This window comes from Leucopleurus acutus (genome assembly GCF_964270905.1).
Source record: "Leucopleurus acutus genome assembly, chromosome: 19".
NCBI classification, from domain to species: Eukaryota; Metazoa; Chordata; class Mammalia; order Artiodactyla; family Delphinidae; genus Leucopleurus; species Leucopleurus acutus.
This window is the reverse complement of record NC_139161.1, coordinates 59,658,915-59,674,413: the sequence shown is the minus strand read 5'-3', so window position 1 is coordinate 59,674,413 and position 15,499 is coordinate 59,658,915. Positions and strand designations below refer to the sequence as shown.

Here is a 15,499-nt window from a genome sequence, read left to right as displayed (position 1 = left end):
CAACTCTTGGCCCCCGTGTCACTTCCAGGGCACCTCAGCCAGGCCCTGTTCGGGGCTGTATACCCGAGTCTCGATGCCGCGTCCCTGCGCTACTTCAATGCCAGCACTCACGCCATCCCACCGGTTGTATCTTTCACTCACTCTCCTTGTTTGTTGCCAGTCCCCGCCCCCCAGAATGTCAGCGCCACGAGGGCAGGTTTCTGTTTCCTTAGCTGTGTCCCCAGTGCTTAGACAGCGCCTGGTTCATGGCAGGCTTCCAGCAGATGCTTCTGAACAAATGAACGGACAAGTCAGTGCATGCTGTCCTGAGGGACAGGGGCCAGGCTGACCAAGAGTCCAGGTGGGGCCCAAGCAGGGACATGGCCTGGGCGACCTCCACCAGCACATCAGGGCCTCTGGCTTGCTCAGTGGCTCAAGTAGGGCCCTCTGCCCCAGAACTCCTGGAAGGCCCAGACTCTGGGGTCAGCCCGGCTAAGCCCCTGCCTCTGGCCAGTGTCCAGAGCTGTTCCCCTCCCACACGATGACCCAATGCCCAGGAGCCCAGAGGCGAGGAAGGCCTAGCACTAGCAAGAAATGTGGCTCCGGACCACGCAGGCCTGGGTTGGAGCCTGGTTCCAGGGTCCCAAGCTGGTTGACCTTGAACAAGTCACTTCTCCTCTCCAAGGCTGTTTCCTCATCTGGAGAATGGAGATGACAGTTCCCACCCCACAGCCCATCGTGAGACTCTCTTGAGATAACAGTGGCCAGGCCTCAATTTGGAAACCAGCTCCAGGAGGAGCAGTGGGGGGCGCGGTGTCGGCATTTCTGGGCTCAGAAAGCGTGAACCCCCTGCCCCACAGCCCAGAACAAGGCAGGAGAGCAGGCAGCATCAGAGGGGGTGATGGGGGAGTGGATGCTCCCTCGAGACCCCATCCTGCGGGGGCCCAGGTCCCACGTGTCCCCACCCCCAGAAGCTGCCTGTCGGCCTTACCAGGCCCTGCTGGAACCGAGAAGCCCCCTTCTTGCCCTGCCTTCTCAGCCAGCAGCCTGGTTCTCCCCGATAAATTATTCACGCTCCCAAGGGCCGGCCAGCTCTGGTTACACTGACCGCAGCCCTGGGCACCTGCCATGCCCACCACCCCTCCTCCCTTGCCCAGGACCTGGAGGGGCCCAGGTTCCCCCCCCTCCAAGGTTACTTGGTGGTCTCTGAACGTCCCACCCTGGCTCAGGAGATGCAGCGCCACCTGTGGCCCGGAACAGATGTGCTGGTGGTTTAGGGCAGGTGGCTGCCCCTCTCTGGGGCCCAGGGACCCAAGCACTCACTCGGTGGGGGAGCTGGCAGAGGCTCAGGGAGGGCTTGACTGGGGTTGAGGCACGGCTGTCCTCACGGAGGTTCTAAGGCCAACGCAGTCTCCCCAGCATGGGCCTGCCAGGCCTCCCCTGCTTCCCATAAACGACACCCAGGTGCTTTCCAACAGGCTCAAGGGTGAAATTCTAGGCGGGGCCTGAGGAGATGAATTATGGATCTGCCCTCCTGAAAGCCTGGTCCCAGCCAGAAGGAGCTTGGCTGTCCCTCCCCCGGCCACCGGGCCAGTCCCAGCTGCTCTGAGCCTGAGGAGGCTGCGTGTCCAGCCGCAGGCAGGAGACTCAGCAGGTCCCTGTGTCCCCAAGGCCCTGAGCTTGTGACACCGGCCGGCCTGGCAGGGAGCAGGTGGCCACCATGGCGAAGGAAGAAGAGGATGAGAAGAAAGCCAAGAAAGGGAAGAAGGGGAAGAAGGCGCCGGAGCCGGAAAAGCCCAAGCGGAGCCTGAAGGGGACTTCGCGGCTGTTCATGGGCTTCCGAGACCGCACGCCCAAGATCTCCAAGAAGGGGCAGTTCCGGAGCGCGTCGGCATTCTTCTGGGGTCTCCACACCGGACCCCAGAAGACCAAACGCAAGAAGAAGGCGCGCACGGTGCTCAAGTCCACGTCGAAGCTCATGACGCAGATGCGCGTGGGCAAGAAGAAGCGCGCCATGAAGGGCAAGAAGCCGTCCTTCATGGTGATCCGCTTCCCTGGCCGGCGCGGCTACGGCCGCCTGCGCCCGCGTGCCCAATCGCTCAGCAAGGCGTCCACGGCCATCAACTGGCTCACCAAGAAATTCCTCATCAAGAAGGCCGAGGAGTCGGGCAGTGCGCAGGCCACACTGGACGCCTGGATGGACCGCTCCGGCTCCCGCGTGGGCTCGCGCAAGCTGCCCTTCCCGTCGGGCGCCGAGATCCTGCAGCCCGGGGGTCGCCTGCGCAGGTTCCCGCGCGCCCACAGCATCTACGAGTCGGGTGAGCCCGTGGGCTTCCTGCCCTTCGAGGACGAGGCCCCGTTCCGGCACTCAGGCTCCCGCAGGTCGCTGTACGGGCTGGAGGGCTTCCAGGACCTGGGCGAGTACTATGACTACCACCGCGAGGGTGATGACTACTACGACCGGCAGTCGCTGTACCAGTATGAGGAGGAGCCCTACCGGGGCGCCTACAGCCTCCACGGCCCAGCCTGGCCGCCCTATGACAACCCGCACGGGTACCCGCCCGAGGACCCCTACGACTACTACGGCCCAGACTACTACGGGGGCTCCTTCTACTCCAACTACGGCTACCGCTATGGCTACGACGACTACGAGCCCCCCTACGCGGCCCCGTCGGGGTTCGCGTCTCCCTATGGCTACTACGACGCATACGCGGGCGAGGCGCAACTGCACGGCTACTACCAGGACCCCTACGCCCCTTCCGACGCGCTTTACCCGCCCTACCCGCCCTACCCGCCCTACGACCTCGCCTACGACCTCCCGTATGCCGGGCCCTACCCAGATACCTACGGGGTTCCCTACCCGGATGCCTACGGGGCGCCCTACCTGGCCGCCTACGCGCCGCCCTACCTGGGCGCCTACGCGCCGCCCTACCTGGAAGCCTACATGCCACCCTACCTGGATCCCTACGCGCCGCCCTACAGCGTCCCCTACGGTGCCTCCCATGGAGTCCCCTACGCCGAAGGCATCTATGGTGGCGGGGACCAGGCCATCTACCCGCCCGAGGGGCCCTATCTTCCGCCGGAGCAGTCGGCCTTCGCGTACCCGTGGGTGCCGCCGCCCATCCTGTCACCTCACAACCCGTATGCCCACCCCATGGATGACATCGCGGAGCTGGAGGAGCCCGAGGAGGCGGGCAGCGAGCAGCAGGGCACGTCCTTCCGCCTGCCCAGCTCCGCCTTCTTCGAGCAGCAGGGCATGGACAAGCCCGCCAGGTCCAAGTTGTCCCTCATCCGCCGGTTCCGCCTCTTCCCGCGGCCCCAAGTGAAGCTGTTTGGGAAGGAGAAGTTGGACGTGCCCCTGCCGCCCTCCCTGGACATCCCTCTGCCCTTGGGAGACGCGGACGAAGACGAAGAAGAGGATGAGATGCCGCCGCTGCCCCCGGTGCCCTACGGCCACCCCTTCTGGGGCTTCCTCACGCCGCGGCAGCGCCGCATCCAGCGCGCCCTCTCGGCCTTCGGCGCCCCCCGGGGCCTGGGCTTCAGCTCTGACTTCAGACGCCCAGCGCAGCGCCCGGCCACCTCGCTGGCGCGGTTCCTCAAAAAGACCTTGTCGGAAAAGGAGCCCATCCCGCGGCTGAAGAGCAGTCAGAAGGCCCGGGCGCGAGGCCCGGCGGTCAGGGAGGCGGCCTACAAGCGCTTCGGCTACAAGCTGGCCGGCATGGACCCCGAGCGGCCCAACACGCCCATCGTGCTGCGGAGGGCGCAGGCGCGCGCGCGCAACAACAACAACTCCCACCGTCCGCCGTCCCCGCCGCGCGCCCCCAGCCCCGCCCCCAGCCTGCCGCCCGCCCCGGCCCTCGCCCCCGCCGGCCTGCCCCCGGGCCTTCCCCCGCCGGTTTCGCCCTACGGCTCGCTCCGCCGGCACCCGCCGCCCTGGGCCGCCCCGGCTCACTTGCCCCTCGCATCCCAGGCCAGCTGGTGGGCCTTGGCCGAGCCCCCGCCCGTGAGCCCCGAGGGGCCCCCTGACCCTCTGGCCTTCCCCGGACCCCGGCTCTCCTTCAGGGGCTCCCGCCGGCGGGACGCGGCCTTCGGCTTCCCCGGGCCCTCGCCCCGGCCCTCGCTGAGGAGCCCGCCCCGCCTGGGGTACCCCTCACCCCTGGGGCCCCGCTCGCCCCTGGGGCCCTTGTCCCCCCAGCCCTCCGTCCGCCGCGGCCCCTTCCGGCCGCCCTTCTCGCCGCCGCCCCGCCGTCCCCGCTCGCTGCGGGAGCCCCTGTCTCCGCGCCGAGCCTCGGGGCGCCCGCGCGCACCCCGGTCGCCGGTGCTGGGCTCCCCGCGGTCGCCCTCGCCGCCCCCTCTGCTGGGCCCCAGCCCACGGAACCGCTCGCTCAACCTGCCCTCGCGCCTCCCGCGCACGTGGCGCAGCCTCAGCGAACCTCCCATCAGGGCCGTGAAGCCCCGGCCGCGCCAGTCCTACCGCCTGCCGCCCGGCCTTCGGTCTTGGCGGGCGGCTGCCGCTGCCGCTGCCGCTGCCCCTGCCCCTGAGCACCGCGAGAGCCAGCGCGAGCCCGAGGAGTCGGAGACGCTCTGGACAGTGCCCCCGCTGGCCCCCAGCTGGGACGTGGACATGCCTGACACCCAGCGGCCACCCTCGCCCTGGCCGGGAGGCCCAGGCAGCCTCCGTGGCTTCTCCAGGCAAGCCGCTGTACCCCCAAACCCCTTCCTCCAGCACGTGGGCCCAGGGCTATCCCCTGCTGCCCAGCCTGAAGATTCAGCCTCTGACTCAACCGGTATCCTCCTGGGTACACATCACGACCCAGGGCCTGGACAGCTGACCAAATCGGCCAGCCCGAGCCTCAAGAAGCCTGAAGAAGAGGCCTGTGCGGCGGACCCCCAGCCACCAGCAGAGCCTGAACCCCCGACCCTGACACCCCCCAAGGATTCCCCCTCAGAGCGGAAAGCACTGAGGCCCAGCTTCTCCTACCCGCTGGCCGCCTCTGACCAGATGAGGGCCACATGGCCACCATGGCGCCGCTGGGGGACACTGCCCAGGGCCCCAGCCCCCTTGGCGCCCTCTGGGGCCCCAGGACCCCTGCCCAAGGCGGGTGAATGGCTCCAGGCAAGCCCTGGGCGTTTTGCTGTGGTCATGCCTCGTGTGCAGAAGCTGAGCTCTTTCCAGCGAGCTTGTCCTGCTACCCTGCAGCCTCCCATCCAGGAGCCAGAGCCCCGGCCCAGGCTGAGAACCTGGAGTCTGCTCTGGTCTCGCCTGTGCCTGCCGGCGGAGGCCCATCAACCCTGCACGCGAGTACACGCTCGCCCCCCGTCCTGCCGCCTGGGCCCTGGAGCTGCCTGCCTGCCCAATGGGGGCCCCGGGGAAAAGGTCGGCCCCAAAGGCTGGTGGAACAAGGTATGGGGGCACAGGTTAGAGGGAGGGCTTATGGTTCCATCCTGGGAAACGGGGCAGGAGACAGTCTCGGGACCTTGGCGAACTGCTGCCTGCTTGGGCCTCAGTCTTCCCATCTGTAGCTTGGGGAGAACAGCCTCCCAGAGCTTCTGGGGGATTGAACAAGGGGATGCGCGGCACAGGCAGGCAGAGGACAGAGATGCCAGAAACTGCCCCCAGGCACTTGGAGAAAGGGATCTTGTCCCAGTCTGGGCTCCAAGCAGTCCTGTCCTCGTCCGATCTGGATGGGACGTCCACTCAGAGCCCCCCGCAGGGATCTTGGCTCAGTACGAAACTGCAGACCCTGCCTACCCACCCTGTACCACCCCCGCATTCACGTTCATGCCACTCCTTCTGCCTGCTGCTGACCCTCCCCCAAACTGGGTCTTCTGTCTCTTTGGGGCTCCTGCCTAAGGGCAGTCCTCCGGGCTGCAGGGTTCTGGACTGTCCAAAGGTGAGGGCTCAGGAACCAACCTTCCAGCTTCTTTACTGCACAGTGGGGAAGCCAAGACCCAGAAGGTCACACAGCGGATCACGGCTGAGCCGGGAGCCTGTCTGGGCCCCCTCAGAGTGTGGGGCAGGCAGCCCTTCTGAGGGGTGCCAAGCCCGTGCCTGGCTGCCACGCTCGCGGCGGAACACGAGCCTGGTGCCGGGTGGCCCTCAGCGGAGGGGGGTGGTCACCGGAGCCTCCCCCGGGACGCCTGGGGTGGGCGGGGCACGCAGGGGTGGCGGGCGTTTCTCAGCCTCTGCAGACGGTGCCCCGTGGAGCAGGCAGCCAACGGGCCCATCAATGGCGACCGGGGCGCCCTGGCTGCTGGGGGGGCCCTGGCCCCAACGGCGGGTGCCCCGGGCTGTGTGGGCCGCAGCGCTGCAGGAGCGGGGCGCCAAGCGCCCGGGGGTGAGGGGCAAGGATGCATGGGCCCTCCTCACCCTGGAATACGTGAGTGGCTGAATTATTCAGGGTTTGCGGCCACTGGCGCACATGGGCAGGCGGGTGGGCGGGAGGCCAGGGCCTCTGGGGTGATACCCGCTGTGCCCTACTTAGCACGCGGGCTGCCTCCCGGTGTCCCCTTTCCTCTCCGCTCAGGGAGGGGTGTAGGCTGGACCCGAGAGGCAGGACAGGCGGGCTCACAAGTGTGCTCGCAGTCACACGGGTCACGTGCGGGCCTGGGACGTGTGCTCGGGCGCTCCACAGCTCAACGAGGAGAGCATGTGAGTGCATGCGCCACGGCCCGGGCAGACGTGGTATCTGCGGGGTCAAGTGTACACACTACCAGGGCACAGTAGTGGGCCTGCAGCCCACAGGGGGCATCGGGACTTTCGTCTCGAGACCACCAGGTGTGGGGACACCTGTCACATGAGAACCTGTCCAAGGGACGTTGAGAGCACGTGCCCGCACTCGTGTGTGCCTCCAGCCAGGCACCGCAGGCCAGCGTGCACGTCCACAAGCCCCGTGCGAGACCACGGGTGGGCGTGGGAGCACCTGGGCTGCAGGCGCCGTTGCCTGTGGGTCTGTGCGTGTGGGTCTGCATTTGCCCTGCACGGGGTGCAGCGCCAAACGCGAAAGTCCTGGTCCTTCTGGAGGCCCCAGGCACCAGATGCGGATGTTCTCCTAGTTGTCACATAGGCAGACCTGGGGTTCAGCCTGGGAGAACGTGAGGTGGGAGGCCTTCTGGCCAGGCAGAGGGAGCAGTGCCCCTGTGCGTGTGCTCAGCCCCTGGCAGGACCCTTGGGAAGACGGGCAGTGCTGAGGCCGGCCGTGTCCCTGGGAATTAAGCATTGTATTCCGAGGCAGACAGCCCACAGGACCCGGCCGGCCTGGCCTCAGGGGTCCCTCCTCCACACGGCAGTGGGTCCTGGCCATGTCCAAGCTGGGGGGCCACGCGCAGGCACCCTCTGGCTGGCTGACCACAGGTTGTCTTCCCCAGATGCACTCCATCCGCAATCTGCCGTCCACACGGCTCCGCGAGCAGCGCCGGGAGGACGGCGTGGAGGACATGACGCAGCTGGAGTGAGTGGGGGTGGCGGGTCGGTGAGTGGTCACCGCCTCCCACCGGGGTGCCCCTCACCTCCTGGAACATTTTCAGAGCCTGCTTCCTCCCCTGTTAGGCGAGGCTCAGGCAGTGTCACAAAGGCCCAGTAATTCAGATGGGTGCTTATTAGCTGGGACCTGGGCAAACACTCAGCCTCTCTGCCTCAGTGTGTCACCCATAGGATGCTATGGGGTGGCTGTTGGTGGGAGGGTGCTGGCACATTGGAGGTGCCTCAGACGTGAGGGTCATGCTGGTCAATGTCATTATCCAATCACAGTGACAGCCTTCACGTTTGCTACCTGAGAGCATCCCCCACCCCAGCGAGGTGGGAACAGTGATTATCATACCCATTGGATGGATAGAAAAACTGAGGCACAGAGAGGTTAAGTAACTTGCTCAAGGCCTCACAGTTGGTTGGTGTCAGAGACGGGACTTGAACGCAGGCTTTTCTGACCAAGGCCCTACCCTGAGGGGAAGGTGGGCCCTGACTGCCTCTCTCCATCTCCTCGCAGAGACCTCCAGGAGACCACTGTGCTGGCCAACCTCAAGACCAGATTTGAACGGAACCTCATCTACGTAAGGCCTGGGGCTGACCCCCCTGGGCTTGGGTCTGAGGGCAGCTGCCTCCCTGCCTCCTGGGGCTGCAGTGGGAGGCGTGGATTTCTCCTGCTCGTCCCAGACTTGTGGCATCTGGTTTGAACCCTGGAGTTTCTACTATTTGCGCACAGCATTCAAGAGCTGGGAGCGCTATAATCCAAAGTCCTAAAACATAGAGGCTCAGAGGCCTGAGACAGGGAACCCAGAAGTGTGTGGCCCCCACCAGGGGCCCGATGGGTAACGCTTCCAGAGTCCTGGGAGCCATACACCTGGGGCCCGGGGTGGGGACAGGCAGGGGGCAGGCCCCAACTAGGAATGAAGGAAGCGGGCACCCTTGTGGGGTCGTGGCTGTGGGGCTTTGCGTCCACCCTCCTCCCAGCCTCAGCCTGGTTCAGTGCCTGACACTCCACAGCCAGAGCGCACGACCCACCAAGCTGTCTGGGGGCCCAGGGTGCAGACGCCAGGGCCAGGCAGCCAGACGTCTGTGCCCATGAGACAGGGATCCCGGCTCCCAGGAGTGGGGGAGGGAGGGACACAGACGGGCCCTGAGGCCGCCGTCTGCCCGGCAGACATACATCGGCAGCATCCTGGTGTCGGTGAACCCGTACCGGATGTTTGGGATCTACGGGCTGGAGCAGGTGCAGCAGTACAGAGGGCGGGCCCTGGCCGAGAATTCCCCGTGAGTGTCTCCAGGGCTGGGGGAGGGGCCTCCCCGGGGTCTCCTGGGTTCCTGTCTGAGCTTGGCAAGTCCCTGGTTGCCCCTCAGCCGTGGGTGGTGGGTGGTGGTGGGGAGCCCGGCAGCCTCTCCCTGAGCCTGGCCACAGCCCCGTGGGCTGGAGGCCACTGTGGGTCAGACCTGGGCGGGGAGACTTGCGGGGAGCATTCCCCAAGGGTGGGGTCTGGCAGGATTGGCTGCTCGGCTAGGCAGAGATGTCCCCTGCCCATCCCCTGGGAGGTTTGGGAGCCCCAGCAGGGCCTGGCCCAGGAACGTGTGTGGCCTGTCTCTCCAGGCACCTCTTTGCAATTGCAAATCTCGCCTTCGCCAAAATGCTCGATGCCAAACAGAACCAGTGCATAATCATCAGGTGAGCAGCGGAGGGGCTGGGGGCCGGCCGGCCTGCCCGTGTCTTCCTGTGTCACGGTGGGGTCAGGGGAGCGCCCAGAAGAGGCCGTGAACAGGCTGGAGCTCACTCTGCCCCTCTGGCCGGTCAGCGGAGAGAGCGGCTCTGGAAAAACTGAGGCCACGAAGCTGATTCTGCGCTACCTGGCGGCCATGAACCAGAAACGGGGCGTCGCACGGCAGGTGCGTCTGTCCCCCCAGGGCCCTCAGCCCAGCGCCCCTCGTGCTCCTTGAGAGGCAAGACTCTGTGGCCCCACTTGGAGGATGGGCGGCCGAGCCCAGGGCTGCACAGAGAGGCCTCGTAGGACTTGGGGCCCTTGCTGCCTCCCCTCCCGGGAGTTCTCTCCTGCTTGCCTTCCCCTGCAGCTCTGCATTCCAGCCCCCTGGGGCGGCCCCAGCAGAGGCCACATGGGCAGGGGGCGTCGTCCACTCCTCCCGCCTGGCCTCACATTCATGGTCGTGAAAGAGGCAGGACAGGCCCGAATGTGTGTGATGGCCAGTGTAGGGTCAGGAGAGGCTGCGGCACTGAGAAGGCACTGAGAAGGCCTGGCTGGGGCCTGCAGCATTGGAGGTTTGCCTAGAGAGCTGAGTTCTCTGAATCCAAGAACGTCAGAACCTCCGTAACGGTTTCCCGAGGACCTGCTGTGTGCCAGGCCCAGGCTAGGCTCTGGGGAGCAGGCAGCAGCAACACAGCCTGATAAACGTTCCCATCTTGTGGGAATTTTGTTCTAGTGTAGGAAAAAGAAAGGAAAATAGGCAGGTAAATTCTGGGTAAGTTGTAGGGAAGCATGGGGGGAGGATGGGGCATGTTGGGGATTGCGATTTCAGGCGTGGGGGTCAGGGCAGGTCCTGCTGAGAAGGCAAGGCAGTGGGGCCTGCAGACATCTGGGGAAGAGCAGGTGCAAAGGCCCTGGGGTCCAGCAGGTGTGGTGTGCTGGGTCGGGAGAGGGGCAGCATGTGGTCCAGGCGAGGGAGGATGGTGGCTCAAACCAGAGAGGTGACAGTGGTGTTGGTGAGCACAGCTGGCCTGGGTGCGGTTCCAGGACTTGGTGAGGGACCAGACGGGGCTGTAAGAGGGGACGCCCAAGCTGGCCCCAGGCATTCGGCCTGAGTCACAGGAGCAGCCAGCAGCTGAGGGGCAGAATATGGAGAGAGGACGCAGGTGCCCTTGAGGGTCTGCGGGGCATCCACGCGCAGGTGGTGGGAGACGGTAGATGTGCCAGGAGCCTGGAGCTCAGGGGAGGTGGGGCAGAGGCTGAGGCCCGCCAGCTCAGACCCCAGAACGTGAAGCTCAGGCTCTGGCCCACCCCTCCAGAGGTTTGCAGTGGCCACAGTGTCCCAGCTGGTGGCGACCTCTGCAGGTGATCTGGGGGCACTGGGCAGGGGCTGCTGGGCCCTCGGTGAGGAGGGGGTCAGCCCGGGCTTTGTGGTCAGGAGAGGTCACTTCCTGGCAGGCTGCTTCTGATACCGACCTTGGCCTGCCAGCCCCTCCCATCCCAGCCTGGGTCTCCTGGAGGCCAACCACATCATCCCTTTGCTCCAGGCCGGGGGTCAAGCCTCTAATAGTGGACTCCTGGGAGGACTGGCTGCGTAGGCAGGCAGCCGTGTGCGTCAGGCACCCCCTGTGTGTGGGGAACCTTCTGCTCTGTCAGCACCAGAGCCTTGCGGCAGCCCTGGGAGCTGGAAAACTGAGGCCTGGGAGGGTAGTGACTTGCCCAGTGTCCCAGAGTGACGGGGTGGAGGGGCTGGGGTCTGAGGTTCGTGGCGGGGGGCTGTCTCGGCAGGGGTCGGGGAGGATGGCGGAGGCGCGGGACGTGGCTGGGTCTGAGGGGTTGGGCCAGGCAGAGAGGAGCTGTGAAGATGCGCCTGCTGGCTGGGGTGACCGTGGACTCAGCTCCTGGCCGCCGTTGAGCCGCTCCTGCAGTCGGACGGTCTGGGTCTAGGGTCAGTTTCAGGCAAGGCTGGGTCCAGGGTCTTAGACGACGTCCCCTGTCTCGGCCCCACCCTCCCGCACGTTTGCACATCGTCCTCATCTGTCTCCCGTGGTCAGCACGATGATACCACAGCACCACGGCCCACACTGCCCACCGGGCCAGGGGGTCTCAGGGCTCCCTCCTGTTGGACTGGTTTTGGCCTCGCGTCCTCACTGGACCCAGGCGTGCCTTGATCAGCCGAGGTCTGGGCCACAGGCTCCATCTCTGGGCTGGGAACGAGACAAGGGTTCCCTGGGGTAGGGGCTCGGGGTGGCTGAATGCTGCTCAGCCCGGGGCACAGGCACCGGCGCACCCGCGGCTTGGGCTGGACGGCCCCACGGGGCCAGATGTTCCCACCCCTGGCCGTGCGCCCTGCCCTGTGCTGGGCACTAGAGGAGAGAACCCACCCCCAGGTGCCCACAAGGGGCACCCAGGCTAAGGGACAGTGCAGGCCAAAGCCCAGGCGGACCCTGACTCCCTAAGCACCCCCAGGCTGGCCCCTGTGCCTCTCTGTACGGTGGGCACAGTATTTCTGGGACTGAGCGACACTGTGGGTGAGCAGGTGGAGGGAACTGGCACCGTCCCCAAGGTAAAGTGTATCATTTCTGTGCACACCGGGCCCCCTCCTTCTCCCCTAAGAGTTTATCCTGAGGAAATGATGCAGCCAGAGAGAGCACTGCTTACATGGCCGAGCATGGGCTGTGGTGCTTTGGGCCCTCGCTCCTTCCGACCCTGGAGTCCCGAGCACGCTGCCTCACCTCTCCCAGCCTCAGTTTCCTGATCTGTAAGCAAGGGCGATATTAGCACCTACCTCGTAGGCTTGTTAACGATGCTGTTAATTGGGGCAAGAGGTCTGGCATGCAGTAGGTGCTTAATAAGTGGGTGCTGTGATTAGCTACAACACCCTGGCGGCTCTGCTCTCATAAAGTGCTATCCCCCATTTCATCCATTTAGCAGATTTTTTTTTTTTTTTGTATGTTTTGGCCGCATAGTGCGGCACGTGGGGATCTTAGTTCCCCAGCCAGGGATGGAACCCACACCCCCTGCAGTGGAAGCGCAGAGTCCTAACCACTGGCCCACCAGGGAGGTTCCCGCCCCCGCAGCAGGTGTTTGTTGAGAGCCTCCTACTGCCAGGTCCTGTGTGGGTGCTGAACGCCAGGCGTGTGCGCAGAGTCCTGCCTGTTGGGCTGACGCTCTAGCGAGAGACAAGGACGTACGAAGGGCTGAGGGCCGCAGGGGGGCAGAGCGCCAGTGCCCAGAGGCTGGCGCAGGCACAGTCAGGGCACTGCAGTGCTGGGCAGAGTGGGGAGGGGACAGGAGATGGGGCTGGGCCGTGCAGGGCCTGGAGCCCGAGGGGTGGGAGCCGGGGGTGGGGGACGGGACCTCCCGAGGGTTGCGGAGGACCCCTGGAGGGAGCCAGGCGGGGCAGGTAGGAGGCCTTTCCAGGAGACTGGGTGGCTCACGGCCGGTGGTGGCTGGGGAGGGGGGCAAGAACACCCCCAGAGCCCTTTGGCAGGAAGGCCCGGCAGACCCCCGACCTCGGGCCATGCCACGGTCCCCGAGCCCAGACATGTGGGGCTCTGAGGCTCTGGGGTTTGCTCTCAGCTGGCGGCTCTCCTGCCTGCGGGCCGGGAGGGCTCGGCCACCACCTCCGCGGTCGGAGGCCCCCGGCGTCCTGGGGGGAGCCGGTGGGTCCCGCGGGTGACCCGCTTCTGTTCTTGTCCCGCCCTCCTCCTCTGTGCTGGCGGCTCCTGAAGATAAAGGTATTGGGGGTGCGTGTGCGCATGCTTGTGCGGTGCGGGGCGGGCGGCATGGGGTGGGCGGTGGGGGACCTGGGGAGGCCCCCCGCGGGCTCCCCGCAATGCCCGAGTCTTCCTCTGGCGCCCAGATCCTGGAGGCCACACCCCTCCTGGAGTCCTTCGGTAACGCCAAAACTGTCAGGAATGACAACTCCAGCCGCTTTGGGAAGTTTGTGGAGATCTTTCTGGAAGGGTGAGTGGGCCGCGGTGGAGCCGCCCCGGGGCCTTGCGTGCACGGTGCCCAGCGTAGCTGACTCTGCTCCCTCTCCAGGAGCGTGATTTCTGGTGCCATAACCTCGCAGTACCTGCTCGAGAAATCCAGGATCGTGTTTCAGGTGTGTCAGGATGGGGTTGGGTGTGGGACGTGCAGACCCTCTGAGCCTGGCCCCTGGCTGAACTGATGCACGAGGCTCGGGCTGTGTGTGTGTGTGTGTGTGTGTGTGTGTGTGTGTGTGTGTGTGTGTGTGTGTGTGTGTGTGTGTGTGTGTGTGAGAGAGCCTGTGGCCGCGTCTCCTCCCCTCCCCCACGCCCCCGTCCTTGGCCCTGAGGCACACCTGGCCCCATCCCGCCACAAGGCCTTCGCAGCGCCTGTTCCTTCTACCCGGAGCACTCTTCCCGCAGACAGCTGCGTGGTTGAACCCCTCACCTCCTCCAAGTCTTCGCTAAAGGCCACGCCCCAGGGAGGCGGCCCCGGTGAAGAGATGCAGCCCCCCGCTCCCCACCACCGCCCACCCCCTTGGCTGCATTGTTTCTCTGCAGAGCGCTTCTCGCCACTCACGGTGCTCTGCTGAGGGTCTGTCTCCCCTGGCCGGCAGGTGGGCTCCCACGAGGCCAGGGGCTTCTGTCTGCCGTGTTCCCCTTTGTGTTCCAAGGGTCTGGCTTGAGGCCTGGCCACAGTCTGTGCCCACCACCCTGGCTGGCCCTGCGAGTACACGTCTGGTCCGTGGACACACGTGTGCAGAGGCTTGTGTAGCTGGTACACATGTGAAAAGGGCCACCTTTCTTTCATTTCTCCAAGCAGAGTTAAATCCTGCCCAAAGCCCCGCCCCACCACCACACCAGGGTCCCCCCAATCCCCCGCCAGTGCCAGGCTGGGGCTCACTCGTCACAGGGGCACCGGTCTCACCTGAGGCCCGTGTGTGTACTTGTATGTGTGGGCATAGCTGGGCTTGTACGTGTGTCTGGGGGTCACCTAGGTCGGCGGCTCCCCTCTCTGCAGCCTCCAACCCACTCCACAGGCCAAAAATGAGAGGAACTACCACATCTTCTATGAGCTGCTGGCTGGGCTGCCCGCCCAGCTCCGGCAGGCCTTCAGCCTGCAGGAGGCCGAGACCTACTACTACCTGAACCAGGTGAGAGCAGCAGGCATCTGAGGGCCCTCGGCCTGGTCCCCTCCCCCCATCACTCCGCGTGGGCCGAGAGAGCCAAGTCGTGGCGTCCTGATGGCCAGCGAAGGTGATGGAGGTTTGGGAGGGTGAGTTTGGACTTGGCGATGTCTCATCGTGGCAAGGGGGACAGGTGTCTCTGGGGTCCAAGGCCAGGGTAGGGGAGGCCGACCTGATTCTTTGTTTTTCTGGAGCCCAGAATAGAACTAAGTGGGCTGGAGCAACTACACTTCCTTCCAGAGCCTCACTTTGTCGTCTGTAAAATGGGGACAGCACAGTCCCGCTTTGCAGGGGGGTGTGAGGATTAGAAGAGGGAAATGTACACGAAGCCCTCAGCACAGGGCCTGGTGTGCGGTGCCTGCGCGGAGCCTCCGGCCCTCGGGAGTGGAAAGAGAACGGGATATCCGGCCACGCTGCAGGCCGGGGCAGAGCAGGGACCTTGAGGGCTCCTGGCCCCCACCCAGGGTCCCCGACCCCTGCCCTGCCCTCGCCCAGGGTGGGAACTGTGAGATCTCAGGGAAGAGCGACGCGGACGACTTCCGCCGGCTGCTGGCCGCCATGGAGGTGCTGGGCTTCAGCGCCGAGGACCAGGACAGCATCTTCCGCATCCTGGCCTCCATCCTGCACCTGGGCAACGTCTACTTTGAGAAGTATGAGGTGAGGGGACACCACGGCCGCACGGCCCGCTCCCTTGGGACGTGGGCGTCCTCTGGAGGCTGAAGAACTGGCTGAAATACCGCCGCTCACAGCCAGAAGCACAGATCATTTGGTCTCTTTCTCCGCTTTGGGGGTTGTTCGTCTTTTTCTAATTGACGTATGAGAGCTCTTTGTATATATTAAGGGAATCAGCCCTTTGTCTCTAGGGTGAATTGCAAATACATTTTCTGGTTTATCATTTATATTTTGATTGTTTACAGGTTTTTTGCTGTTTCGGTTTTGGGTGGGGTTTTTTGCTATGCAGATTTAAAAAATTATTTTCAGGTATTTCATTTATCAAGTCTGATAGAAATTTCAGACTTTTTATGATTTTAGAGCTCTGTCTCTCCGAAATCATAAAAGCCTCTGCCTACCATTGTTTGAAGACCTTTTATGGTTTCTGTGATTATTTTTTTAACATTTAAATCTCTGGTTCCTCAGGAATTTATTCTAGTACGGTACAAGGTAGGGATCTTG

At 64.8% G+C, this 15,499-nt stretch overlaps 1 protein-coding gene across 1 annotated transcript in view; it reads left to right on the top strand.

The window, feature by feature from the left end:
• Positions 1 to 1,699: 1,699 nt before the first annotated feature.
• Positions 1,700 to 15,499, top strand: part of MYO15A (myosin XVA) — a gene marked incomplete at its 5' end in the record, with an annotated part of 50,233 nt that continues 36,433 nt past the window's right edge. Inside the window, 11 exons of the mRNA XM_082861641.1 lie at positions 1,700 to 2,799; positions 2,962 to 5,383; positions 7,348 to 7,430; positions 7,965 to 8,028; positions 8,619 to 8,728; positions 9,060 to 9,134; positions 9,262 to 9,352; positions 13,031 to 13,134; positions 13,213 to 13,276; positions 14,180 to 14,293; positions 14,822 to 14,983. Coding sequence (XP_082717767.1) covers positions 1,700 to 2,799; positions 2,962 to 5,383; positions 7,348 to 7,430; positions 7,965 to 8,028; positions 8,619 to 8,728; positions 9,060 to 9,134; positions 9,262 to 9,352; positions 13,031 to 13,134; positions 13,213 to 13,276; positions 14,180 to 14,293; positions 14,822 to 14,983 — 4,389 coding nt within the window. The remainder of the gene's footprint in view (positions 2,800 to 2,961; positions 5,384 to 7,347; positions 7,431 to 7,964; positions 8,029 to 8,618; positions 8,729 to 9,059; positions 9,135 to 9,261; positions 9,353 to 13,030; positions 13,135 to 13,212; positions 13,277 to 14,179; positions 14,294 to 14,821; positions 14,984 to 15,499) is intronic.